The 27,793-nt window shown below is 42.5% G+C and overlaps 1 protein-coding gene across 20 annotated transcripts; it reads left to right on the top strand.

The window, feature by feature from the left end:
* The first annotated feature begins 441 nt into the window (after positions 1-441).
* On the top strand, positions 442-27,760 carry LOC6527664 (piezo-type mechanosensitive ion channel component). 20 transcript variants are annotated; one of them, XM_039371728.2, is made up of 31 exons: positions 442-884; positions 10,611-10,804; positions 10,906-11,170; positions 11,224-11,531; positions 11,772-11,898; positions 11,979-12,098; positions 12,185-12,347; positions 14,280-14,513; positions 14,578-14,775; positions 14,832-15,391; positions 15,461-16,079; positions 16,142-16,634; positions 16,694-17,498; positions 17,566-17,723; positions 17,886-18,571; positions 18,757-19,030; positions 20,049-20,194; positions 20,352-20,603; positions 20,910-21,284; positions 21,353-21,429; positions 21,837-22,094; positions 22,471-22,506; positions 22,768-22,920; positions 23,736-23,874; positions 23,932-24,293; positions 24,354-24,500; positions 24,559-24,703; positions 24,769-25,702; positions 25,763-26,270; positions 26,332-26,473; positions 26,538-27,760. In XM_039371728.2, the coding sequence occupies exons 2-31, from the start codon at positions 10,741-10,743 to the stop codon at positions 26,733-26,735; spliced, it is 8,946 nt and encodes a 2,981-aa protein (XP_039227662.1). In that variant the 5' UTR covers positions 442-884; positions 10,611-10,740; the 3' UTR covers positions 26,736-27,760. The 20 variants fall into 20 exon arrangements, with proteins under 20 accessions (XP_039227662.1, XP_015053774.1, XP_015053768.1 ...); XM_015198288.3 differs by lacking the exons at positions 17,886-18,571; positions 18,757-19,030; positions 20,352-20,603 and adding exons at positions 12,861-13,100; positions 13,729-13,785; positions 19,703-19,768 and having other exon boundaries at positions 20,862-21,284; XM_015198282.3 differs by lacking the exons at positions 17,886-18,571; positions 18,757-19,030; positions 20,352-20,603 and adding exons at positions 12,861-13,100; positions 13,729-13,785; positions 19,703-19,768 and having other exon boundaries at positions 14,823-15,391.
* The last annotated feature ends 33 nt before the right edge of the window (positions 27,761-27,793 follow it).

Genomic DNA, 27,793 nt, shown 5'->3' with positions numbered 1-27,793 from the left:
AATAATATCGACAATATCTCTTGAACATTTTTAAGAAATTGATAAAGTATTTTAAACACAAGTAGATTTATGTTTGGATTACCTCAATTGAATATCTTTCAGCCCACTGTCCTGCACTCTCGGAATGTTACAAAAAAAAAGAGAGGTTTATGGCATAGGAAACGTGATTTACTAAGTAACATAATAAATGATGATGAGCTGTAAGTCAACTTAATACACTTGTTGCACTTTACAATTTATATATCCCAGCCTCAAAATGCATTCCAAACATTAAATTAATCCAAACATCTAGCTAGAAATCGTAAGTTCATGAACTTAACTCTTTTCATGTTACTAGCCTCGCATAACCGCAGCGAGAGAGCGGGAGAGAGAGTTTGAGGTTCTTCCTCTTTCAATTTGTATTTCGTATTTAAGGAGAGGATAGCGCTAAACAGCAGTCAGTTCGAAATGTTTTCATCTGCGGTGTTCGTGCGTTCGGTGCTCCGCTAAAAGTAACAAAAAGTGCACAAATTGCCGGGAAAAAATGTTACATTAGCGATATTTTCTGTTTCTGCTAAGCACACGGATACGGATGCTACATACACGGATATACGCAGCTTACAACCAAAATCGGTGCAATAAACGGATTCGCGCAAACAACGCAGCGCCTGTAAAAATCGAAGCCGAAACGAAACAATAACAAATACGCTGAAGTGCTTACCAAATAATTTGCACCGACAGAAAAAGAGTGGTAAAAAGTGATAGAAATTGATCGAAAAGATCTGAAAAGTCCGTTAAAATAAAGAAAGTGGATGGTTCAGTGAGTGTTTTTGGTGATAAATCGGTAAAAATCGTTCGCTTTCCTTTTTGTTGTGGTCGCCGTTCGCAGAGCTTATGCAAATGTGGTAAGACACCGTGGAACTTGGGCATATTTTTTCTGTTTTGCTCGACTCCAAATGCCTAGCAACTCGATTAAAAGGGCGCTAAAAAGCTGAAGGTCTCGGCTCGCTTAACAAATTCGAGATTCACAAATAACAAGTGTGATGAGCAAGCAAACAAGTAAACCAAACGCATTTGATTTTCCATTCTGATTTCCCGTGTTCTAGTTCTTTGTGTTTTTCTCACTCCCCCCCCCCCCCCCCACTCCATCTCTTTCTGCCGCGCTCGCTTTTGTTTGACTTTCCTGGCCACTCTTGATCGCCCCATCTCCCTCGCACACCGTGTATTTTCAGCTGTTGATCTATTTTTAATTTCATTAACGTGTACTGCAAGTTTTGTTAAATCCGTTTCTGTGTCAATTAGTTTGAGGAATTAGCGCAGCCACGAAAAAACGTCAAATCAGCGCAAATAACTTTCATTTATTTACATTTCTTTGCCGCGATAAGCGTTTCGGCAGTGAACCCCTTTCATTGAACATGTTTTTCCTTTCAATTGCAGCGATAACGCCACTTGAAGTTGACCCATTAGCTTTACGGCCAGATTAGTCATGGTCATGGATGAGTGCTTAAAACCAGAGAGATAAATATAATGAGTTTTCAGTTGCTATTATCCGTTATAGTACAATAAAATAAATACTGAGCAGAAATATTTAATATTGGGGCAAAACCGAGCGGATGTCCCTATGCTAAATGCCGCCTTATTTCATTGCATATACTTTGTAGGAACAACAGATATGAGCTCTATAATTAGATTAATTTTGGAAAAAAACATTTTTTAATATTTCTAGTATTTTGACCGCAGTTGTGTGGGTTTTGAAAACTGGGCTTCAGCGTTATCAGAATTGGGTCTTGAGCACATGGCACTGATGTTTGTTGTTTGGGGCAATGCAAATCAAGGTGTTTGTTTGTTATTTACTCACTTCCATTTAATGCCGGTAGCACATGACTGTGTTTAAAATAATCATTTAAATCAAACAAATTGAGTTGATAGTCATAATGCAAATAGTTTACATGTTCTGTAATATCTTATTATCTTTTGGAAAGTAATTTGTATTTGTTTTGAAATTCCTGTAAATATTTCGTTTTAAAAAACTTCTAAATATTTCGTTTTGTAATGCTGGTAATTATTTCGTTTTGACTCATTTTTAAATGAGGCATTGCATTCGATTTGTTTTTAGCTTTGGTGTCGCTTGTTGCGTTCCCAGATATTTATTTATTTGCAATCAATAAATGACGCATTCCATTCGGTGGGACCCACGACTATCGCCAGTCTAGACCTGTGGCATTATCACGGCTTGGGAATCGAATCTGAATGTATTTATGTGGGTTTTTGTTTTCTCAATGAAACACTAATTCCAGATGCTACTGATGAGTTCATGAATATTTTTAAAAATTACCTATGCACTCAATTGTTTCTTTTTCATAATTGCCTTTTTATATTTGATTTCTGATCAGAGCAATGATTTTGAACTATGATTTCGGCGTCTGTTTTTGGGCTTCTTTGTTAAAAATAATACAATTTTTATAGATCTTTAAAACATTAAATTGTTTTGATTTGCGGCCATTCGCATTTCCAAATGTTTGGGGAAAACATTTTAATGATGAGAACTCTGATATATACACAAATCAAGTCATTAAACTGCTATGCAGTGAGCAAGTCAAGAGTCACATTGATTAATTGCCAAAAAAGGGACACAAAATCCCCATTATTAGTTCTCATTTCATTTATCAAAGTAGCTTTTTTGATTACTTCTTCGTTGTAAGGCGGACGGAAATGTTGTTGCAATTAGTTTAAGTTGCCCTGTGCAACCTCGGAAAGTTCTCCACAAAATGTTTCAGTGTCAGTGGCTAAAACTCGTTACCACCGAACACCCACTCGCCGTCCACAGAATTTGGCACGAGAAAATTTTTACTTTTATTGTGGAGAGCCAACCAACCGAGTGACAACAGACCGTTCACATCTAACCCCAGCTATATGCCATTTACTATATAGTATATGATATATCTATACTATATGTGTGCAGATTGGATAGGTAGCCCTTTTGGATGGGCGAGGATGAGCTGCAGGGGGAGTACGTTTTTGGGGAACCACATTTATGAAACTGCAACAGCTGCAGTTATTTTTCAGCTTGTTTTGTTTGTCTGTCGACGATGCCACTGCGATATTTCTTTTGTGTTCGCTAGGACTTTTTATTTCATACGCCCCGTTTCCCACCTTTAACAGATTTATTCGATTTTTGCATACAACTTTTACGAGTCAAAAACCCACATGTAAAATGAAGAAAAAACATACAATCGAGTTGATAGCTAAATAGAAAAAACGAGTTTTTGAAATTAGAACACTGTAATAGGTTGGCCATCGTTTGTCCCTTTACAATTAGGATTTGGTTATTGAACTAGCAAAATATTTGCGCATTTCAGTGTAAAACTAATAGTTGTATTTCCTGTAAACCACACCAAAGACATGACTTGTCCTATTTGCCGTCTTATTACCAGTGTCCTCTCCACCCTTCCGGTTTTCTGGCCAGAACACTTTACCTACAGGTAAAGAGGATGCATTTTTAGGAGGCGAAAGGCAGCAGCTGTTATAGTTTTCTCTCTGTTTTCCTACCTGCTCTTGGCCTTTGCCTTGTTGTGGCCTTTTTTGAACCGAAATACTTCTACAAAATGCTGCCGTAGCCAGAGGCGAGCAAGAAAACTAAAATAAAGAAAACGAATTCCTTAACATTTTATGCGTCGTTGCGTCATCGCACACGGAATATGTACATTTATATGTATGTATTTACCTCCAAACACAACTTATATATAAGCGAGTATCTAGATACAATAAAACAAAAGTCTCTTTTTGTCTGCGAGTCTGGTTTGAAATTTAGTCATCTGCCGGTCTCGGCATAGAACTCGTTTCTCGATTTAGCTTTAATTTAGTGCTTTCAACGCATACCAACAGCATATTTTACATTTCATGTGAGAATTTCCTTCAATTCTATATGAGCTAAGCTGTCACCGCTTCTAAATGCGTTAATTAAATTTTAGTTTTATCGCAGACAGTTTCTATCAGAAATAATATACATCCATGCTTATCGTGGCATTGTGGGTGTGCGGCCGGCAATCAGAAAATAAATTTGTATTGGCAAAAAACATATTTATTCAGACATATTGCTCAGGCAAATAGTTCTTAGCATATCGAGTATACATATGTAGATAATCCTAGCTGGTTGACTTCTCATGCGTGAATGTTTTTGTTTCCGATTTTTCGCACTGTTTTGAAGGCCGTGAGAAACGAACTGAGTCTGGGTTTCGAATTTTCATTGAGTTTTCTTCTCAATTATGGTTCCCTACAAATTGTTGTCTTGGTTTTCGATCTTGAATACCCCTTTACAAAGTGTGCAATGATGCGCGTGGATGGTTGTGGCCATGCTTCACTGCCAGTCGGGAATTTATTTATAAAGAATATTATTCTGCTGCTACGGCATCTTGTTATCGTGAAAATGCACTATTTAAATAGTTTAGAAACAAAGTTTCATCCTAGCTATCACAAAGAATCTTTAGGTATTGATAGCTCCAAACAAAAAGCTCTTACTTTTATCAAAAACTTTAATAAACTTCTGTCTGACTTATATATTATTTTAGAGAGAGGTATGAGCTAAATAATATAATTATAGTTTCTTTTCATGTAACCTTTCAACCAATCCATGACCTTAAATAAACTTTGGCTAACACAAAACTTTTTAATCGAGTTGTTAGATAAGTTTGTACGTCATTTGACAAGCCCCACCTTCATTTGAATGAAATGCGCCCCGTTTCAGGGCCAAAACCTGTTGCCTCAGCTAGTATATCCCTCGGGTCGGGCTGAGTCAACTATTTGGAAGCATGTTAATGTCAGGTCGTAATCCTAAGGACCGCCTGCCAGGACGACACTCATTTGACAGCCTAGCCCGCACTCCCGTTCTCAATTTGCAAAAGAAATGTGTCTGGAAAAAACTGTTGCGTGTCTTCTCTGAGGGATTGGGGATTGGGGATTGGAAGGAAGGTCGGACTAACTATTTCGTTGATGTATGATGATGAATGTGGGTAGCATGACATTTAGCATAAAGAATCCTCCTGTTTATATTTTAAGCCAGCGGTCAAATGGCAACGAAATAAGCAAGCGAATGGCAAAAGTTACTGTCATATAACGACCAAAAAAGACATTTACGGCAGACCAAATGAAATGGAAAGTGGAAAGTGGCAAGGATGTCCAGTCCATTACCATTACCATTACGCTACATTTGTCACTATTAATGCCGCGTTAGCGGGACGCGACAATTTTCTGGGCGGAGCAATTGCACACATGTACGTGCTCAGCGCGCTTTGGCCTTTCAAATAGATTAAAAAAGGGCAAAGATATAAAAGGTCCACGTGAAGTAAACCATAAAAAACGGGAAAACGGGGTAGCGAAACTAGATGCTACTGTTCCTTTGCCCGAATGCATCAGCCAAATTGTTTGTTAATGGACAACAAGGCAGGAGCAGCAATGCCGTTTGGCTCCTCGCCGCGCTTTAGACACACGGCACACATGGCGGATGTGTAATATGCACTGACAGGTCAAACAGAGAGGCGCGCTGCACATTTTATGATATTTGCACACTATGGAGAATCCACAGGCCGCATCCCCCCCGCTCCCGCTTGCCCCTGCCACTTTGTAGTCGATGCTCTTGTGCACAGCTGGTGCAGTTTACCGTGGGCCAAGTGTTTGATTCTAGTAGCACTTTTACACATTACCCTAAATATTAACCACTAAATTTAATTTCAGCTTGTGCACTACTTTAGAACAAAGCTGCATTGTAATTATTTTAATAAATGAAAACTCGTGGAATTGTTAACTTTTAGTTTAAGAAGTAATCATTAAAATATTTTATAGATACTAATAAAAAGTTCTTATCAGCACCGCAATTCATTCAACAAACTTTCTAGCTGTGTTAGTGAACACAACTTTATTAAAAATAGAAATAGATGTGACTGCATGAAAATTTAATTCACTTGTATTTATAGACATCCCCAGAGTTTATTCCACGGTGGAAGCGGTGTAGGGGGCTCGTTCGCCAAGACAAATGTAGGCCAAGACCAGAGACGAATATGCATTTTGGTTAGACCGCCCCCCAATTGCTCCTCCTGCTCCTCCTGCTTCTCCTGCTCCTGGCCATCTCCTGTCACTCTGAGTGAAACGAAGGCGTTGGCCACAGCTTGTCGGCCCATTAGCTCACTCTTTCTGCCCAGAGCGGCACACACAAAAACAAGTTAAATGTGTGTGCTTGTGGGGTCGCAACCACTTTGAAATTAATTTCCCTTGTGAAATTTACGTATACGTAATTGTAGAAGCTGCCCTTACCCTTAAATAATACATAAAAGAGCGAGTATCGCGCTGCAAGTGACCCAATTCTTCTCCAGATGGAATGACACTGCTGCCGATGCATGTGAAGTTTACGATTCCATTCGGATTTATCACACATTAACCATAAATTGTGTGATTCAATTAACCCTTGCTGATTAATGCGGGCCGAAATGACGCGAGTACTCGACCAATAATTAATTTGGTTTGTGGCTGGTAATGAAATATATTGTGACCTTTTAAAATTACGTCTGCTGTTGGTCACATATGATATATAGTGATAAATTGCATAACATTAATAGTAGGATATTGGATTGAAAGATGATTTAGGTATTTGAATATGACTGCATTTCCTATACCCATTTACCGAGTTTTCACATTCATTCTGTAAGCAAAGCTATGCCTTTTTGAAGGACTCTATATAAATAAAACGTTATATGAAAACGTTTTCTGCTCACTTCTTTATTTTCAACTTATTGTAAAATAAAATGGCATGCGAAGTTTTCCGCTTTTATGGGCAAGCTTGCTTTTCAAACGCACACCAAGAATGTCAAATGAAGTTTGTTCATTATTTTCGCTACTCCCACTTTTTGGAATGAGCATTGCGTGTTATTAAGTAATTATGCTTTGATTCTCGTAAAGTTACTACTTTTAAAGCTACCGAACCCACGTGGCAACAAGGGGTTAACAATTTACGGAGTAGTGACATTGTCAATTTCCACACAAGGTGACGTCATCGTCGTTCCAAAACTGTGGTCAGAATCAAAAGTTATGCGACATACATATATGGGTTTTTAGCAACAATTGCAGCAAGAGGTCGTAGAAAAAACTGGCAGAGGTATCCAGCCCAGCGCAATAATTCTTGGATTACGTTGTTCAAAAAAAGAACTAAACCTTCACTAAAAATAGAGCAAGTTGAAAGTGAGTGGACAGAAAAAAGAAAAGCTCAGGCCACTCGCTGGACATTCGTAATTAATGGTAAATTAATGGGCCACAGACACGCGGCAAGGGAGGCAAGAAATTGCAGACTAACTGGACAGAGATTAGTTGACTTTGTCAACGCTTTTCCGACTTTTTCGACTTTTCCGTTTTGCCAGTGCACTTGGGGAAATAGAATTGCAAATATTATTGCAAGAGTTGCCGCCCAGACAAAGTTCAAGTGACTGAGCGACTTGGCAATGAAGCTGCTCTAATGAATGCCAGCGGGCTGAGGAGGTTCCGGTGCCTCCAAGACGGGAATGAAGGTCGGTCCGGGTGCGAGATGATGGCAGACTGGCAATTGAGCTCTTCCCTTGCAGCTCAATTTCGTTATTCATGTAAGCCGCTTAAGATAAAGCGCTTCATCTCGGTTATTCAGAAACTTAAAGAGAGTTGAATTGGGTATCGTACAATTTAATGAAATTCAAATTTCTGCCAAGACTAGATAAGGAAACCCCAAGGATTTAAAATATGTGCTTTTAAATTGCTTTTAATATTGCAACGATAAAAACAATAACACCCCAGGGTATTACTCATAGAAGAAATAATTAGGAATTTAAGCAAGATAATTCTTTGGGCAACAAACTCAAAGTACACATGCTTGCAAATTTATCGACAATTTTTACGTTTAACAATAAATAATAGAAATCAGAGGAAATACTTGAAAATCACGTATACGCCGCATGGGCCACACTCTTGGACATTTTGCCATCAGCTGCCTGTGTCTCGTCCAAAACAAATGTTAATGTTTGTTTTCAAGTGCCAAAACATGCATTTCATCTGCATTGAACATATCAAACAAGGGCAACATTGGGAATCTCAATACCGACAGCGACATTGATGTGCCCGTTGCAAATACATATGTGTGCCAAGTTAACCCAATGAAAGCACACATGAGAATGCTACTTATGTTTGAAATCGAAAGACAATAAACATTTCGATCGGAATGGAAATGGAAATCAAATCGAAACCGTAACAGCTAACGAAAACGAAAGCAGCCAGCAGCCAGCAGGCCAAAGAAGAAGGCTCCCCCATGAATGCGGACAGACAACAGCAGCTGGCCCCTCGATTGGCAGATATGTACATATGTAGATATCTGGGTATCGCTGAGTATCTCTGAGTATTCATATACATTATAAATGCTTATATTATAATCACAAACGCCAGCAGCAGCTCAGCAATCAGCGATGCGTGCATGGCAAATGAATTAGTTGCGAATGGCACGCGGGTTAAACCCTGCTCCTCTCCTGGCATTTCATATTCATTGTCATTCGATTCCCCCCAAAAAAGGGGGGTGTGTGCTTTGGAATGCCTTTAGGCTCAAAGGCCCCAAAGCATAGAAGCAACACGTGTCCCATTCGATTTCGATGGGACGATGGGGACGTGCCGCTCTCCATCCGCGAATGGAAGTGGAAACAAGCTCCGATTATGAGCTTACTCCATTTTTGTAATCGAATTATCAAACCACCAGGCATGCTTACCATATGGGTCTCGTTATTAGGGTATACATTCTACAAATCGCTACTGCATTTAATTAATAGAACACGCGAATTCTTTAGCATTCATCATCAAAGTACTTTATAAGCTGTATTGTAACGTTAAAATCTAGCCGTTAAGTATATTTATATTAGCTAAGCACACTTTTCCTACTATCTCCCTTGTATCTGTGATACACATACTTTTTGCCGGCTTGTGTATTAAACATCCATATAGACAGTCGCATTTCCATCAGCATTATTGTGCCATTAGACATCTGCTCAGACAGAGAAACACCGGCCTCCTCCGGCTTCCCTTTTGATCCCCAATCCCCCCAACAGCCCGCATTTATTTTGTTAAAACAGTAGAGTGCTTTTTTTTGTTTTTCATATGCCTACCACTGGTTTTTATCGCCATTTGGGGGCAAACCGGCTCGTTGTTGTAGTGTTCTATCATTCGTTTTTTCCCGTCTAGCTGAATCTGTTTGTTTGCCCAAGGGCGGCGGGATGGTGGTGCTGGGAGGTGGGTGGTTGTGGGTGGTGGTGGGTGGAAGTGGGGTTAGGTGTGGCACCACTTGAGGTTTGTCGGCTCGGTGGCTCAACTGCCAGACCCTCGCTCTTCGAATGTTCTGCCTCTCTTATTAGCTGACATTATGTTCGGATATATGTATTTGCGTTGGAGGCGTGGGTGGCGCCTCTTTTCCCCTCGATTTCGCACTCTTTGTTGCTTTCTTTGTTTGGCCCCTTGTTGTTCTTATTAACCCAGCCAAAAGTGTGGAATTAAAAGTTTTGAACATGCCAAATTACGTCATGGCTGTGTTGTTGATCTTTTTTTCGCCATTCACTGAAATTAGCAGTTTTTTTTTGCGCTTTTTTGCTTGTTTTTTCATTTGCGTTATTTTCTGCATTTGTAGTTTCACTGTGCATGTGTGGCATTAGGTCAGGAATTCATGCCTTTTTTTCTATTATACGAGTATGTGACTTGAGCGGATCTGTAAATTGACCAAAGAAACGAATTCGATGAAACAACAAGTTTTTACTGATATTGAATTGCTGAATTGCTTTATCTTTTGGGAAAAAATTAACAATAAATATTATAAATCAAAACTGCATATTTAGGTTGTATTTAAGATAATCAAAGCAAAAGAGTGGTTAGAACTTTGGACAACCTTTCTAACAAATATAATTATATTAAAATCATATATGTATACATAAAATAATGATGTTTCTAATAAGCTCTATTATTGGCTTCTCAGTACTTCGTTAAATAAATTCCAACATTGCCTAGTTCTTCCATTGATGCCTTTCTCAACTAACTTTTTTAAAAAATGACTTTGTTAGCCTCCTCAAAGGTTTGGTTTGGCTTGGTGTGCTCCGTTGCTATTATCCTTAACATTCTGGATGACTTTCTTCCATTGTCCCGACAGTTGCTGCACCATTAGTTTAAACCGCAATCGAATAAATGCCACATTATGTGCCATTGAATGTCAATTACACAACCTATATACGGATGGCTCCCGTCTCCAAGGTTCTACACCCTAAAGCTCGAGTTGCGTGGCCGCTCCTCGCTCCTTTTGGAACTGGAAAATGTGAAAAGCGGAAGCGGAAAATTGAAACTAACCCCACCCAATTCAGTATAGCGTGCGACTACCGACTACCACGCCTTCTTCTCAGCTTTGGCTGGATTTTATTTGCTTTCCTCGCAGTGTTAATTAAAAGTGTGTCAAAGTTTATATCCGTGAAATATTTTCGCCTTTTTGGGGTCCGCTTAATTAAGGACTATTAATCTTTAAGCCCTAAAGTTCTAGCAACAGGCATTGCGGGGTTTCTTGGACTGAAAATTAATTCCAATTTCTTTTCTTTATCTTTAAGCTGCTCTGCGCCGCTTGTGGCAACAAATTGCACTCGAAGCTGAGGCTTTTATGAATGCTACTGCCTTGGAGTCGGAGTCTGAGTCCGGAGACGCATCTGGAGGAGAACGGCGCCGGAAGCATCCATCAAAATGGTCTTCAGCTATGCGTGCATGGTGCTCCAGCGCATCGTGGTGCCAGCGGTCCTGGTACTCGGTAAGTAGATGGATTTCTAGTACAAATATATATATTCATTTTGAAGATATATATTCAAATATATCAAATAATGTTAAATATTAATTTTCTTTCATTTTTAGCTGCCCTGATGCGACCAGTGGGCATATCCTTTGTGTACCTTCTGATGTTCTTCGTGTCGCCCTTTGTCCCGCTGGCCACGCGACGCAACTTCAAAGGATCTGTGACTGCCTTCTTCATCATCCTGCTGGCGCTGAGCACCCTGCTCCTCTTGGGTCACATAACGCTCCAGATTCTGGCGGTCAGCCTCACGCTGCCCATCTACAACTGCTCGTTCAGTGAGCAACTGCTGCGACACATTGGCTTCGTGAGCTTCATTGATCTACAGTGCGTGTTTTGGCCATCACTGGGTGTTCGATTATTAATTCTATATTTCGTAGGCCATTTGCCATCATTGAATGGCTGGTGCCCGAGGTGCTGGTATTCGCCACCTCACTGGGATCATATCTCACCGTGAAGCGAGTGGCCTCTCAGCCCGTCGGCGTCGAGCAGCTGGAGAACGGCGAAGTGGGGGATGGCCAGGCGGAAAACGAGCAGACATCTTCTCAGCCCGCTGCCACAGATGCCAATGGTGGAGATGTGCAACAGGCCACGGTCACCACGCCACTGCAGCAACAGCAGCAGCAGCTGAGGAAGCGAGTGTCCATGATCAGTCAGCACATTCACTTTGAGGGATTGGTCAAGATCTGTAAGTGAAAACTACTTCGGGGTATCCTTGAATTTCCTAAACCAACTCAAAGCTCACTATGAGAATCAGTAGCATGTACAAATTTCTTTATAAACATTTTAATAGGCATTAGTATGAGAATATCTAGACGTTAGTTTGTCTACCAGTTTCTCCAGAAGTTTTTTCGTGGGAATTCATATGCAACATGGTCCCACAACGAATGTTTTTCAATCGAATTTAATGAATCGCTTCCACCGACAGCTCCTCTGTTCTGCCTGGCCACGCTGTTCTTTGCGGCCGTGCTGCGTCCCTCGGTGCCTGGCGGATTTTACTTTCTCATTTTCCTGCTGGCCGGCACCTACTGGGCAACATGCCAGACGCTGCAACGGTGCGTGTCCCATCAACGCCATCAATTCCGGACTCCCTTCTCACTTTTCCCCTTGTATTCTCGCACCTTTTTTTCTGCAGGGGCTTTGCATTGTTGCTGCGCTGCGTGATGGTCGTCCTCGTGCTGCACTCCCTGTCCATTGTATCCTACCAGACGCCATGGATGCAGGACAACCTCAATCATACCACCCTGACAGCCCGGTAAGTGGAAGTGCAGTAGGTGCAGTGGAGCGTGGGGTTTGCTGTGCCGGGAAATCATTCGACTTTCATCTTTCTCTGCCCATCAGTTTGATTGGACTGGAACCGCTTATTGAATCCTACTGCTCGACGGATATACGTGTCTTTCTGTACAATAATGAGCTGTCCCTGGACTCGTATCTCAATCCCTTTGCGTTGTTCTTTGCCTACTTCGCACTGGCCCTGACCACCAAGCATCTCATTAAGCCACGGGTAAGTTTCAATTGCGGCGAATTGATTACAAAAGACTTCTTCTGACGGAACCGCGCTTACTCTGATTTAGACTGCTTTAGAGCAACTAACACAGATTATGCATTAAACTACAGGCAACATTTAACAAGAGTGAAAGCTAGTTTAATTAGAAATCTTACAAACATATATTGTTTAGATTGCAACTATATGCCTCTCGAAAACATTTTTTGTATAACAACTGAGAATTGTTATAAAAATGGCTTTCATTCTTAACAAAAATGTGGCCAACACTGGGACATAGTTTTATCTGCTCTCAATTTCTGCTCTTCTTATGCTGCCATACGCATCCGGATAAACCACTTCAATTTCAATTCTTCTAACACAAAAATCTCTGCACGCCTAAACAACAACATAATCAACACTCCTAACACCTAACAAACCAACCAATTGTCACTAACACACCACACTGAACACCTGAACATCTGAACACTCAAATCCACGAAAATCCTAAATCCGGAACACCAAACTCCTTAGCTGGAGCCCAAGCCAGCCACCGCATTTGGGCAGCAACTAGATTGCAATAGCAGCAGCATCAACAACACCACCACCGGCAACAAGGTCAACCGCCAGCTATCGCTGCTCACCTCGCAGACATCGCGGGGTCGTCGGGATGGGTCGAATCCTGGCGGAGGTGGAGCAACCATCACCACCACCACGACCACCAACACCAATACCACCACCACCTCCTCCGCAATCCGCAATCAGCGCTTGAGTGTAAGCGAGCGAGTGGATTGGGCCAGGGTTTCTATTTTGATCTCCATTCTCTGTGTGAATGTTGATTATTTCTGGGGATTTTTGGTGCACAATGAATAGGAATAGGTGCACTACAATGGGGAAAAAGAAAATTCCCAATAAGCCGGCTTACCTATATGACCTGAAAAGCATAATCCACTAGCATAGCTTGATGGAAAACTTATCTCGCCATGAACATTTTTATTGGCATACTTCCTTTTCAAACGAGCTTAAGGTTTTAAATACCTTTCGAGTAAATATATTCATTTGGTTATAATACTGGATATGCCTTTGCGGAGGCCACTTGTTTAATTGATGCTACAAATAATTATTATCTTACAATCAGGGATATTGGAATTAGGAACAGTATTAGAACTAGGACAAACACTACACACAACTAGTGACCGCAACTAAAACCCAACTAAATGTTCGTCTGTGGCTTAACGTTTAACCCCAAAAACTCTGCCGAAAATTTATCCGATTTGCGTGCGCTTTTGCTGAAGTCTGACCAGAATATTTTTTTTTGCGATTTTCCTGCCATTTTCTTTTAGTATGTTTGTTTTTCTTTTGATTTTTGTTTATGCTCTCTCTTTTATTACTTCCGCTTTAGGTTTCTTTGCGCCGTGATCAGCGTGCAACGTTGAATGAACCGACTGAGACGACGCCTGTACGTAAACTAACTCCACTTTGCGCCAATAGCGTGTATCCTTCTCCCAGCCTAACCCAAAATCATTAGACTAGTTCTAGCCTATCTCTGCCTCTGTCTCTCTATGTATCATTTGGATTAAGCTTTCCTAACGTTTGCCATTTGTCTATGTGAAACTGTACTCGTCTAACATCTCTAGCGATCTGTAGTACTAATCGCCGTAGTATTTGCCCGAAATCAAGGGATATTCTAACCCATAATATAAACTAAACATTGTACTAACTGCGCAAGTGTGTCTGTATGTATGTGTTCTGGGCCAAAGAGCACCGCCAAAGCGATAAAAAATAGCCTGCATCTCTCACCCGGATAGTTAACTATCGCCATCAACACCCGTAGTGCCCTAGAACTTTAGAACTCTTTATGTACATATCTTGTTTAGTAAGCTGAACTCTCTCCTTTATGTATGTCTCGTTATTTCTAATTCTGAGCTAATGAGCACGTATCTGAATCTATAGTTGGTGCGGCAAAGCACGCGCAAGGCACGCACACCCCAACCGCTGGAAAGTGGATCCTCTGTGGCGCCCAGTGTCACTCAGCGGGGCAACGACATTCAGCTGGACTCGTTGGAACAGCGATCGGAGCAGGAGAACACCACCACATCCATACTGGATCAGATTTCGTATGGCTTCGTCAGCGTGGGAGGATTCATATATCAGAACAGCTATATATTCACCAACATTCTTATGATGGTAAGTCTGTGCACATATATATTTATTTTGTGGTATAGCTGTTTAATATCCAATGTTTTTATAGGCCTGGTCCATAGTGTATCACAGTTGGCTGACTTTTGTGCTGTTGCTGTGGGCCAACGTGCTGTGGATGATTCCTAACCAGAGGAAGGCCATGATGCGGTCTAGTCCCTTTATAGTCCTATATGCTGAGGCCCTTTTGATTGCCCAATACATATACGGCATGGATCTCAACAACGAAGAGCTGCCCACAAGCGTTCCAGTAAGATTGCGACACTTAAATGACGAATTTAATTTAATTAACTGAAGTATTTGCAGACTGCGGGCATTAACCTGCAACAAATTGGCTTCGAACGACCAATCGAAAACCAAATGCGGCCATGTGTGCCGCTGATCGTAAAGACGGCCTTTGTGCTAATGTTTTGGGTGACATCGCGGCAGTTCTTTAAGGAGAAGCGTGATCGCCGAAGGGACAGCACTCTGGCGGATATCATTGCCCCACTGCAGATCACTGTGGGATCGGCTGGCTCCAGCTACCTCATCAACGATGGCAAGAAGACCTCAAAGTTCCTAAAGAAGGCCGGCGATGTGATCAAGAATCTACTGGTGCGTCTGTGGATCTGGCTACTGGTGCTGGTTATCTTCCTCTGCGCCATCACTGGCGAGAACATGACCGGCTTCCGCATCTGCTACATGGCCCTGTTCCTATTCTTCTTGCTGGTCTTTCAATCGTCGTCCAAGGCATGGGTTAAGATCATGTACGGCTTCTGGCTGTTTCTGATCTTCTATGCCATGTCCATACTTATCTTGATCTACACATATCAATTCGACAAGTTCGACAAGTACTGGAGCGACTATCTCAATGTGTCCGCGACGCTGTAAGTTAAGAACTTACAAACTTGTCATGTGTTCCACGGTAATAGCTCTAACTAATGATTGTTATTCAGGCAAAAGGACATCGGGCTTAAGCGCTACCAGACCAAGGATCTGTTCCTTCATTTGGTCTCACCGACGATTATTGTGATCCTGACCGTCATCCAAGTGCACTACTTCCACAAGCGCTTCATCGCCTCATTGCAACAGCAGCCGTTGGCTGGCGGATCGGCACAGCAGAAACCCACGGAGACAACTGCCTTGGAACCGGCGCCATCAAAGCGACGTGGCAGCGCCGGTTCACTGCGTAGATCTCAGGGTCCATCGGCGGAGGCTGCTCCAGGAGCCACCACCGATTTCGAGACATCTGTGCGAGACTTGGTGCGCATTTCGTTCCGCAAGATCAAGAACAAGTCGGAGTACATTTTCAAGAACTTCAAGGATGTCTTCTGGCGCTTCCTGGAGCTGCACATCATGAAGGCTGTGTATATCGCAGCCTTCGTGTGCAGTGTCAGCGAAGTCTGCGTACTGCACATTATCTTTGTGGGTTTCTGTGTGCTGGGCGCCACCTCGCGCAAGGCCGTCCAGGTGGTGATCAGCCGCCTCATCTCGTTCATTGTCACCATCATAGTTCTGTCCAAGATGATCTACCAGATCGAGTACTTAAGTCACTCGCAGCACAACGTTGTTTGTGTAAGTAAATGTTGTCAATAGAAAAGGGTTCATTATAATTGAGTCATAATTATATTTCGCAGTCTGACAACCGGACGGCCAACAATGCGGAGTGGATTGGTCTCACTAAGGCCGACAAGGTGACGGGCGGACTGATGAGCCTGTTGCGCACCTACATCATCTACATGGTTATTGTGACCATGCACGCAGTGATCACCTTGCGGCAGCTTCAAATGCGCGTGAAGATTGGAGCACTGAATGCTCCACCCACCAAGCTGCTGTTCCCCAATATTATTCGAGCTGATGCTGAGAAGGATCTGGTGGGACTGGTCAAGTATCTCCTCAACTTTGGCTTCTACAAATTTGGCATTGAGATATCGCTAATCGCCCTGGTCTCCACCATCACATATCGCCAGGATATTGTGGCCGTAGTCTATGCTCTGTGGCTGGTGGTGCTTTTGCTTCTGAGGAGATCTCAGTGCGCCAAAATATGGGGCGTGTTTCAGGCATTCTTTGCCATCTCCATACTGACACAGTACATAGTGCTGGTCGGACTGCCGCCGAGCTCATGTCTGGGTATGAAATGACACAATTACTTTAAATGACGTTTAATAACTTTTTTGTATGTCTTGCAGTTTATCCCTGGGATGAAGGTCCCTTTGGGGAGGGCATACAACGCTGGACGATGCTGCCAGGAACCCTGCACTTCAATCACGTGCCCAAGCTGATCTTCGACTTCATTGTCTTGGTCATTCTGAACCGACAGAAGAGTATCTTCTGCATCGAACAGCGTTATGCCAGTAACGACGACTATCCGGGTGGCAGCAATCGCAGTGTGATCGCCGATATTGCTCAGCTAGGTCGCGTTCCCTTCGACAATCCCACCCACGACTTTTGCTCTTACATACGAAACTACTCGGACATCCTCAAGAATGGAGTGTTGTGTGGCTTCTACTGGTTTACTCTGGCAGTTGTGTTCTTGGCCGGCACCAATATTGCAGATCTACTGGCCCTGGGTTATCTGATCGGAGCGTTTATCTTCCTTTGGCAGGGATCTGATTTCTATCTGCGTCCCATACACACCATCATCTTTCGCTGGAAGTGGCTGCTGGCATTCAATGTGGCCAACATACTCATCAAGACGTCCTTCCAGATGGCCGGCTGTTTGTTCATGACACAACTGACCAAAGACTGCTGCTGGCTGGTGCACATGCTCGGCATTACCTGTACTAGCAATGTGCTTACAGAGCAAATAATGCTGCCCGAGGAGGCAGAGTTGACGCTGAAGCCAGGCGAATGTCCTAAGATCACCCACCAGGTGGTCCTACTGTGGGACACGATTTGCTTTGCCTTCATCATATTCCAGCTGCGCATCTTCAAGTCGCACTACTTCTGTCACATCATAACGGACACAAAAGCAAACAACATCCTGGCCTCAAGGTGGGTTATTAAATGGCGAATGAACTCTCGTTTAATTTATCAATTGATTGAATGATTTCTGTTACAGAGGAGCCGACATCATTGAGAGCCTACGACACAAGCAGATTGCCCATCGCCACGACCATGAAAAGCAGGTGCTACACAAGATCAAGCGAAAGATGGAGCGCATCCGAGCCACGCAGCAAAAGATGCTTCGACCGTTGGACAAACAAACCCACTTTGACGGTAAGTGCTTACACAATCTCATCCAGGGGCTTTTTCCCCTAGCCTTTCTGTAATTTTTGGAGCTCGAACTTCTCGTCGCGTTTTTTGCAATTTCCCCTTTTGTATTTTGATCGTTGGAAATTGTCGCGTGTGTGTCTTGCATTAATCTTTGGATTCCTGAAGGGCGACGCACGCCCTCAGAGCACGCCATCTCCGATGTGGCCCCGTTGGCCCACAATAGCAGCTTCACCTCTTGCCAGGGCTCTGGTTATCTGACCCCAGATGAGCATAGCTCCGCCACCTCAGCCACTTCATCGCCAGCAAGGGCATCGATCCTCTCCAGCAGTGGAGGCAGCGTGGAAAGCGTGGACAGCGCAGATGCTGCCGTGATTATTGAACCAGAAATCAAGGTGATGCCGTGTGAGGAGATTACGGATTATGTGGATGTGCAGTCGGTCAGTGAGGAGGAGACAACTATGGCCACGCCTAAGAAACTTTTGGAGTCCGTAACCACTTCTAAAGACACTCAATCGAGGGAATGTGTTTTCAAAAGCCCAGAGCTTTCGAAGCCAACCACGCCGAGTACGGATGTCTTGTCTTCACTCCTGACCGAGGGATTTTTGGAACCGAAACGGATATCTTTGGGATTGGCTTCTCCTGAGCTGACTGCTCCTGTTGGGATGCAGAGCCTGGCTCCTCCGTTGGCCGCTTATGCCACAGCCATGGCCTCCAGTGCGGCCAGTTCTGTCCTGTCCTCGAATCTGACTCCGAATCTGCGCCGTGAACATCGCCGCCAGTCATCAACCAATGCCGCTGTTTCCTGGAACGAAACGGTTTCCATCAAACGATCACCCATGAAAAAGCAAATGGTAAAATGCGGAAAGTGTGGGATGCAAACCGTTCATATTGCGTTATTTAGTTTAATGTGTTGATTTGTTTAATTGATATACTAAAAGTAAATATAATATATCTAAAAGTGGTAAGGCTTGAAAGTGTTCGGTTTGCATCCCAGGAGAAGAAGATCGATGACTTATTTCTCCCACTTACCAAACAGTCGGCGGATAAGGAAGAGGTGGTAACCATGCGGCACAAGTCGCTCCACCGCCGACACCAAAGCATGGGCAATGCCAGTTACTCCTTGGACGAAGCCAGCCAGTCGCAGTCGCAATCGCAGCGCAAGCGGCTGTCCGGCAACTTATCCGGAACTCGGGACGAGACCGCCCTGCGATCCGCACAGAGACCACATAGCTGGGGACCCGTGGGTACGAGCTCCTATATGGAGTCGCTGATGTGCGCCTTCTACGAGCCTGCTCTGCTGCATGGACCATGTATTGGATGAATCTTACTCTCTAAATTATAATGATAATTTTGCTCAATTTTAACGAAACTCTGTACAAAAAACCATTTGTTCAATGTGCGTGATCTTCAATCTTCAATAAAACCGATTGGGGTCCTGTGTAGCAGACCCCAAGAAACTGCCTCCATGAGTCTGGCCTGTAAATAACACTGATCTAGATTTACTTAGCTCCCAATTACTTCTATTTGGGTTAATGGTTAAGTGCGCCAGCAGAACTCCTGAGCGCTGCTACAAGTGTATTATAAAACTCTTCATCGATCTAAATGTGATTGCTAGAATCGATTTTCTAAAGCTTCAGGGGGTTTACTTATGTTGTAAATTAAGATTTTTGATCTGCATGGACAATCTATGAAACTTTTCCAAATTCTTCTTCAAGCTTTTTATAATACTTTTTCAAAATATTTATTTTATTTCCTTAAAAACGGATATGGAATCTGGCCATGGATACTTTCACTGTCTATAAGCATATGGAATGCCTTGGGATCGGTTCAGAAATAAACTATTTACAACATTTTAAGCATCGGCTAGCCGGTGTTAGTTAGTTGTTATGTTCCATCTTCATTTTGATTAAGGCCAAATGTCTAAATTCTGTTCGTTTTTCAACATTTTATTTTTGATTGTTTCGTATTTGATTATTTTGTAGAACATGGTTATCCACTTCCTGCACCAACAGTACGCAGAAGGAAGGAAATTAAATTACATCCACATGGTAAAGTTTTTGTTTGTTGTGCCTCGCCTCATTTGTTCGATATTAACTATCGCTATCTAAGCTGCCCCATGCCATGTATATATATTCAATCTGTTCCCGATTAACTGCATGAAATTCTGTGTGCTGCTCTGTAAATTGAATGCATCAAGAAAAGCCTACTCCTAGCTACTCCTACTGTTTACTAATACGCATACCATCTATCTGAATGTCGTTAAACACTATAACTGCTACACTTTGTTGGAGCTGCGTGTGATAATGTTGTTTTTGATGTTCCCTGCAGCTACCCGTGCTGGTGACTACTACATGTTCGAGGAGATGGACGATAAGTTTGAGCTCGACTTGATACACGACGAGATCGACTTCCTCGAGGAGGAGAACATCACCGAGAGCGAGATGAAGATGCAGCGACGCAAGACGCTCTACGATGTGAGTTTCCACATATTTCTTGTTGGGATTTCTCAGAGTTTAGGCCATGCTGCATGCCATCCTTACCCGCATGACTTTTGAATCGTACTTAAATTCTTGTAAATTCCCCCCAAAAAAAATACCAAAAACCAAATATTGCTCCGACTTATGATCGAAGGTGTGGAAGGATCTGAATGATGCCGAGTACCGTCGCCACTTCTATATGCGTGAGCGTTCCTACGCCTCAGAGCCGGGCTCTCGCATTATCCTGAAGTTGGACGACGAGAAGGAGAAGATTGGCCCCGATCTCGGCCTGACCAGCGACGACGATGAGGACGACGATACCATTGAGTGCGATCTGGGCATGCGCACCTCGACGCTGTCCGAACCGCTCGACTTTGGTCGTCGCAGCCAGACGCTGCTCGAGGTTGTGAGTCTATGGAGCAGAGCTAACTGCATATCTTGTCTTTAATTGGCGCACCTCCCGTTGATTTCACATATGTTTTGGCTCACAAGCTCAAGTTTTTCAACTGCGCCCGCCATATCAACCTGCCGACCAGCAGCAGTTGGGCGCACTCACCTTAAAATACTGTACAAAAGAACATACAAAACTACAAACGAATTCTTGTATCTGCATATTGTATAAGCTTGGTTTTTCGTTAATATCGTGTAAATGTCTTTCTTACAGCTGTTACCAGCCAGTGGACTAACTCGCTATATTTATTTGAACCCACAGAAGTCGAAGGACGCACCCACTGGCGAGTTTCCCTCCACCAGCAAGGGTATTTCCAAGGAACGCGATGCCGCGACAGCTTCTAGTTCAGCGAGTCCAGCGCCCACCAGGGATGTGGGTGATCTGCCCGTAATTCCGCCACCTTTGACTGGCCTGGGACGCGAGCAAACCTCCAAGGAGACCTCCGATAGCAAGTCTAAAATGGAAGTGGACAGCGGAGAGGTGACGGCCAAGGATTCGGATGAGGACTTTGATACAAATCCAATTATCAGGCTGCTCGAGGGCTTCTTGGTCACGTTGACCATAAGACTGAACCGCTTCTCGCGCAACTACCGCTTTGTAAATCGCATCCTTGCCGGCGAAAAGAAGACCCTGAAGGTGGGTTGAAAATCTCTCCACATGTGTAATACTTGTAACTAAAACTTTCATGTTGCCTCCTTTTACAGGAGTCCAGCTCGTTGAATCGTCTGGGGCTGTCCAGTGCCGCTGCCATGTTCCACTTCCTCAAGTCCAATCTCGAGAGGTATTTAGAAAGCGATTCTGGAATACAGCTCCAGTGTGCGCCGCTTGCGTTAAGTTTGGAATTAAGTTTTGATTTTTGGAAACTGGAAACCCCGAACGTCGTAGAGTAGCGTGTTCTGGTCGCGTTACGAAGCGTTCAAATTACTTTGTATTTAAGTTTGTTAAGAGTTGTGTTCGGTTTTTTATTCAATATTTATTTGGTATTCTTTTTCTTCTTTTTATTTGCATATCCGTTTTACTTTTGTGTTCCGTGTGTTTGAAACTCTGTACCTGCTTCCACAACATAATACTACTATCGAAACCAACAACACACCTGCCAAAATGTTTCACCACCTCACCTCCATCATTTGTGCCACCATGTTGTTGTTGATACCCGATCGATCGATGTTGCTGTTGCTGCTGTTGAAGCGATGAAAGTGTCCCGCCCGCCTCCTCATCCACTCCACGGCGGGTGGTGATCGCACCACCGAATGCCACCGAGCACTCAGACCCCACCAGCACCACACTGAACACGAACACGACAACCACACCGCTATCACCACCAGAACCACTGCAACCACTGAAACCAACTACAACCAGTACACCACAGCAACAGCATCAGCATAATCGCGCTGCCGAAGAAATCATCGAACTGCCTGTAGATACCGTTGATGGAGTCACCTATAGGTAACCCAAAACCACATGAAAATCGTTGTTTTAAATGCGGGGATTCCAAAAGAGTTATGATTTCACCCTCTATTCTAGTGGAACAGTTCCCAAATTTGATTTTTCAATTAAAAATCAATTTTTTATCAACATTTCTGAATCCAATCCGCACAGTAGTATCTGCGCCGCACTATTTGTTTCACATGTACTTACGTATTCTTTTCAAAATTAGAAAATAATGAATTGTCCCTCATTTCATTAGAATAGAGATTTATTCCATGTGATTATGTGAAATTTGCAGAATGAACCAAAACAGATCCTTACTAATTTATTTTTCTTACATTTTACATTTTTCTGCGCGCATTTCGATCATCCGAATCAATTTTTGTTTTGTTAGAAAACAATCAATCAATTCATCGCCGCCAGCAAAGGGGTAAGTAGATCGAACCATACTACCAATCTATACCTAAACCGAGATCAGTAAAAACCAAACTAACAACACATCAATGTGTCTGCTCTCTAAAGACTCTACTAAGATCTCCGAATACTTGAGCAATTTTCTCTATATATATATATTTGTAAACCTCATCTAAACTGAACTGCATTGTGACACCTATTTTCCATTTTCACTCCATTCCATTTCTGTTGCCCCCATCCATGCGCTGTATCAAATATGTATAACTCGTATATATAGCACGATGCTCAGTCGAAAATCGGATTGTGGCCTGCCAGAGATCCGAATTAAAGCGCCATCTGTCGAGCGCGGTGCACACTATTACCATAATCATCACAGCGGCGGTGGCTCAGGATCCTTGAGCAAACACTGGTCCTACGAGCAGGTGGACAGGTACTGGTCCCGCCCACTAACTATGCGTATAGCCCACTCTCCCCTAGCCTATTGATGTGCCTATTAATGTGTTGGTGTCTTTCGGTTTGTGCTCGTAACGCTCTATAACTCTTTCTTCACAGGCGGGTCGATTTTACTTATAACTTAATCCCAGTGTTTATAAGCTTTTGAACCTTTTAATACCAATGAACTGGGAAATAAAATATTTTTTACTAAAAAAGTAAAGTGTAAAAGATATAAGATAAGAATTAAAATCTGACAGACCCATGATAACATTAAGATTAATGTATAATATCTTTTTTTCCCAAATTAAAAAACTAAGTAATGCGTTTGATAATATGTTGTCCAGCACTCCAGTGCAGCGTAAATCGACCCACCCAACTCTATATCTTCATATCTATCTTGTAAGCTCATGCCCATCCTCATGACCATGATCATCATCATGACTACTATAAAATCTATCACGACTCTGTCTCTTCCCTCTGTATCTTTTGGTAACTGTAACTGCATCTATTTCTGTATTTGTATCCGTATCTCTGCCTCTCCACTAAGTTGCATTCGCTGCTATGATTTAAACCTATCTCTATGCGTTCTTTGCTAGTATGTACCGTTGTCTGGCTTCGATTTATCCTAGTTTATATCAATTTTTGTGTTCCACCCGAGTTCCACACGATGCACTCGCATGTAGACTGTGGAGCATGCAGCGCACACATTTCGAAAAGAAACGGCACCCAGCATGTGAAGTTGTTAGATTCCACACGAAAGGGATTAGGGATTTTCAGCCATTATCTAATATTGTTCTGACGATCTTCCAGCGCGGGTGAATTCAATCTGGAGGAGGAGAACTTTGCCCAGAGGGATCATCATATCATTGTCGAGGTGCTAATCTCCTCGTGGTATGCCTTATTGGCCAACACGGATCTCATCTGCTACATTGTGGTGTTCATTAATCAGGTACGAGATTGGATTCAAACTCCCTGCAAATTTATTTGATTTCATTTCCATTTTTAGGTGGTCAATGCCAGTCTTATTTCGCTGCCGCTGCCCATCATGGTCTTTTTGTGGGGTACACTGTCTCTGCCACGTCCCACTAAAACCTTCTGGGTCACCTTGATTGCCTACACCCAGGCCATCGTGCTGATCAAGTGCATCTTCCAGTTTAAACTGATCTGGTCCAATTACCACCAACTGCCCAATCAGCCGCTGACACCTGCCAAAATATTCGGCGTGGAGAACAAGGCCCACTATGCGATTTACGACCTGATCCTGTTGCTGGTTCTATTCCTGCATCGCTATCTGCTTAAGTCACAAGGCCTGTGGAAATCGGGCTACAAGGACACGGACAACCAGTTTACCAAACCCACCGCTAGCATGTGAGTTACAGATTATTTCTTAAAACAGACAACTTTACTTTAGCTGCGCTCTTATCTTAGTGATGAACGCGACGATAGCGACAACTTATCACAACCGGATTCCCGCCAGCTAAACGATGATGCTGCTCAGAAGCTGAGTCTTCAAGTGAGTCAGGCTTCCTTGCCAGGATCGCCTGAATTCAGCAAGACTGGCATCAATCAGCTTGAGTAAGTGACGTACTGGCGAACATCGAAATCCTTAATAAAATAATCCCTTTTATTTCAGGCGCACCAAGTACACCTCATCACTATACAAATTTTTCTTCAGTTTGGTTCACAAATCCCGTCTAGCCACAGATGTATATGCGCTGATGTTCCTCTGCGATTTTGTGAACTTCTTTGTGCTTCTGTTCGGCTTCACTGCATTTGGAGTGAGTTCGATTTAAATAATTTCTACATTTCTTTGGATTATCAACATTTTTTTCTCTGCATTTAGACTCAGCAAACGGAAAGTGACGAAGGTGTGCAGACATATCTCGCGGAGAACAAAGTGCCCATACCATTCCTGATTATGTTACTGGTTCAGTTCCTGCTCATCGTCATTGATCGAGCCTTGTATCTGCGCAAAGCCCTGGTGAACAAGATCATCTTCCACTTCTTTTCGGTTATCGGAATACACATCTGGATGTTCTTCGTTGTGCCTGCAGTTACGGAACGCACTTTCAACTCCCTCGCACCTCCAATTATATTCTATGTGATAAAGTGCTTTTACATGCTGCTCAGCTCTTATCAAATCAAATCCGGTTACCCCAAGCGCATTCTGGGCAATTTCTTCACCAAGGGATTCTCGATGGTCAATATGATTGCCTTTAAGGTGTACATGCAGATTCCATTCCTGTACGAGCTGCGAACAATATTAGACTGGGTGTGCATTGACAGCACAATGACCATTTTTGACTGGCTGAAGATGGAGGACATTTTCTCGAATATATACCTAATCCGCTGCACCCGGCAGTCAGAGACAGATTTTCCGGCTATGAGAGCTCAGAAGAAGGCCTCACTTTCCAAGCTCATAATGGGTGGCACCGTCGTCCTGCTGATAGTGATTTGCATTTGGGGACCACTATGTTTGTTTGCCCTTGGCAACGCGGTGGGCACCTCGAATGTGCCCTTTCATGTGTCGCTATCAATACGAATCGGACCCTATGATCCCATCTACACAACGAACAACTACGACAGTATCTTTGAGATCAATCCTGAGATGTATTCTCAGATGACTAATGCATACATTAAGGAGAAACAGGCTTTGACGTTTATCGCTGGTTATGATGCAACGGATGTGGCTGCGGTTAGACTAGCTGGCAATTCGCCTTCCCTGTGGAACATAGCACCGCCAGATAGGCAGCGATTACTAAATGATCTAAGAAACAGTAAGAAATTTTCGTATTCTTTGATCGTCTAACAATTGATCCTATTTCTTGTTATTTTAGATCACACACTGAAGGCGCGGTTCTCTTATTCTCTCACCCGGAAGGCTCCTGCCAAGGGGCTAAAGGAAAATGTGGGGGACGAGCATGCCATATCCCTGGATGAGTCCTTTGAGGGACGAGCAGCACTCATTCATATGCTAAGTGAAACCCATGACGTTGAGCCAATTCACAGCAACGGCACAACAAATGGTACCACACCCGAAGTCGAAGAAGTGGTGGTGATACCCGGTATGATACCCAAGTTTATCAAGGTTCTCAATTCGGGCGACGCTGCAGTGGTAAGTGTGTTGAGCCAAAAACACTACGACTACCGACCGCTGGTTATCAAAATGCATCGCGACAACGAGACCAATGGATTGTGGTGGGAGATTCGGGACTACTGCAACGATACCTTCTACAACGAAACTCTGTCGAAGTTTGCATACAGCAACTGCACTTCAGGAATCGTGATGTACACGTTCAACGATAAAAAGTTCCCATCCACGTTCAGTTTTCTCACAGCGGGAGGGTAAGTGGGCAGATAAATCTACCAAGTTTACATGTTTAAATTTTAATATTCACTTCTGTAGCATCATTGGCCTGTATACCACATTTGTGTTATTGGCCTCGCGCTTTATGAAGTCCTTTATTGGTGGCCAAAACAGAAAGATAATGTTTGAGGATCTGCCTTACGTTGATAGAGTGCTGCAACTCTGTCTGGACATTTATCTGGTAATTCAAACAATTGGGATTTAATATTTGTTTTGAGCCTCGATGACCTCGTTTCGTTTCCTAGGTACGGGAGGCATTGGAATTCGCGCTGGAAGAAGACCTGTTTGCCAAATTACTCTTCCTATACCGATCGCCCGAAACGCTAATCAAGTGGACCCGTCCCAAGGAGGAGTACGTGGACGATGACGGTGACACCGACTCGATTCCCAGTCGAATGAGCGTGCGCCGGCCCGAGCAGCTGCAGCCACAGCAACCGCAATAACATAGGCCTAATCCAATCGCTTAACTAAAGTAGACTTTGTTTACGTATTTAGTACGTATTGCGTTATCGTAGGTTTCATAGTCTTTTTTTAAACGTTTTTATAAGGAGAAAGAGAACACAAATCAAAACACAAAAGTACGCATCACCCATTTATACCAGTCGTTCGATTTTTTGTCAAAACTACTGCCCATGTGTAAAACTGTGTATTTAGTATGTAAGCAAAAAGTGTTGATGTTTGTTAATTCAAACAATTGAAAATAATAGTGAATTATAATTGCCTAATCAAGGAAAATTTGTATTTAAGTTACTTTTGGATAAGTGTAAAAATTGAAGATTAAGTGCGGAAATACTAATAATAATGATGAAAACTCATATTCAGGGAATTTAGCATTTTACAGAAACCGTAAATATAATAACTAACCTAAAGCATCCGAGTTATTAAGTAAAAATAGCGATTAAATAATAAATGTTTTATATTTATACAAAGAGATATCATGTAAAATTACCCATTGCTTTGATTCGCATACAATTCTATGCTGTTTGCCTAATTGTGCCCTTTACAACTGTTTAAAGATATTACGAATATGTTATACTGTTTACTATATAACTAAATCGATACATATGCATATATAGAGCGTTGACTTTAGTTTTAGGCATATCACTGGACATATTTTTGTATTGAATGCAAATATCATTTGCTTAAACGACTCTTTTCTAGGCAAATTCATATCAAACTTAAATGATATAGTGCGTTGGCTTCGAATGGAAATTTCTCCCTTTTGCAATCTCTTAAAATTAGTAAACGCCAACTAGCTGGGTATGTTCTTTTTTTATATAGCAAAACGAAACTAAAATTACATATGTAAAAATAATGAATTTTTATACTAAGAAACGAAAAACTTAAAACGTAAATGTAATAGGTATGTATCTATTTTTTTAGCGATTAATTTCCAAAACTAGCTTATTAACTGCGTGGAATACTTGCAAATTAAAAAAAGGAAATAAAATTGATTGTAATAAATATGTATAATTGTGTTTCAGTTGTATCACATTGGAGT

Source organism: Drosophila yakuba, chromosome 2L (genome assembly GCF_016746365.2).
Source record: "Drosophila yakuba strain Tai18E2 chromosome 2L, Prin_Dyak_Tai18E2_2.1, whole genome shotgun sequence".
NCBI classification, from domain to species: Eukaryota; Metazoa; Arthropoda; class Insecta; order Diptera; family Drosophilidae; genus Drosophila; species Drosophila yakuba.
This window is presented reverse-complemented; position numbering and strand designations above follow the sequence as displayed.

Bases quoted from the DNA above. Each gene is read 5' to 3' on its own strand.
- LOC6527664 (XM_039371728.2), top strand. From the start codon at position 10,741: ATGGTCTTCAGCTATGCGTGCATGGTGCTCCAGCGCATCGTGGTGCCA. The intron at 21,285-21,352 runs GTGGGTTGAAAA...CTCCTTTTACAG, and splicing joins GCGAAAAGAAGACCCTGAAG to GAGTCCAGCTCGTTGAATCG. The intron at 26,271-26,331 runs GTAAGTGGGCAG...TCACTTCTGTAG, and splicing joins AGTTTTCTCACAGCGGGAGG to CATCATTGGCCTGTATACCA.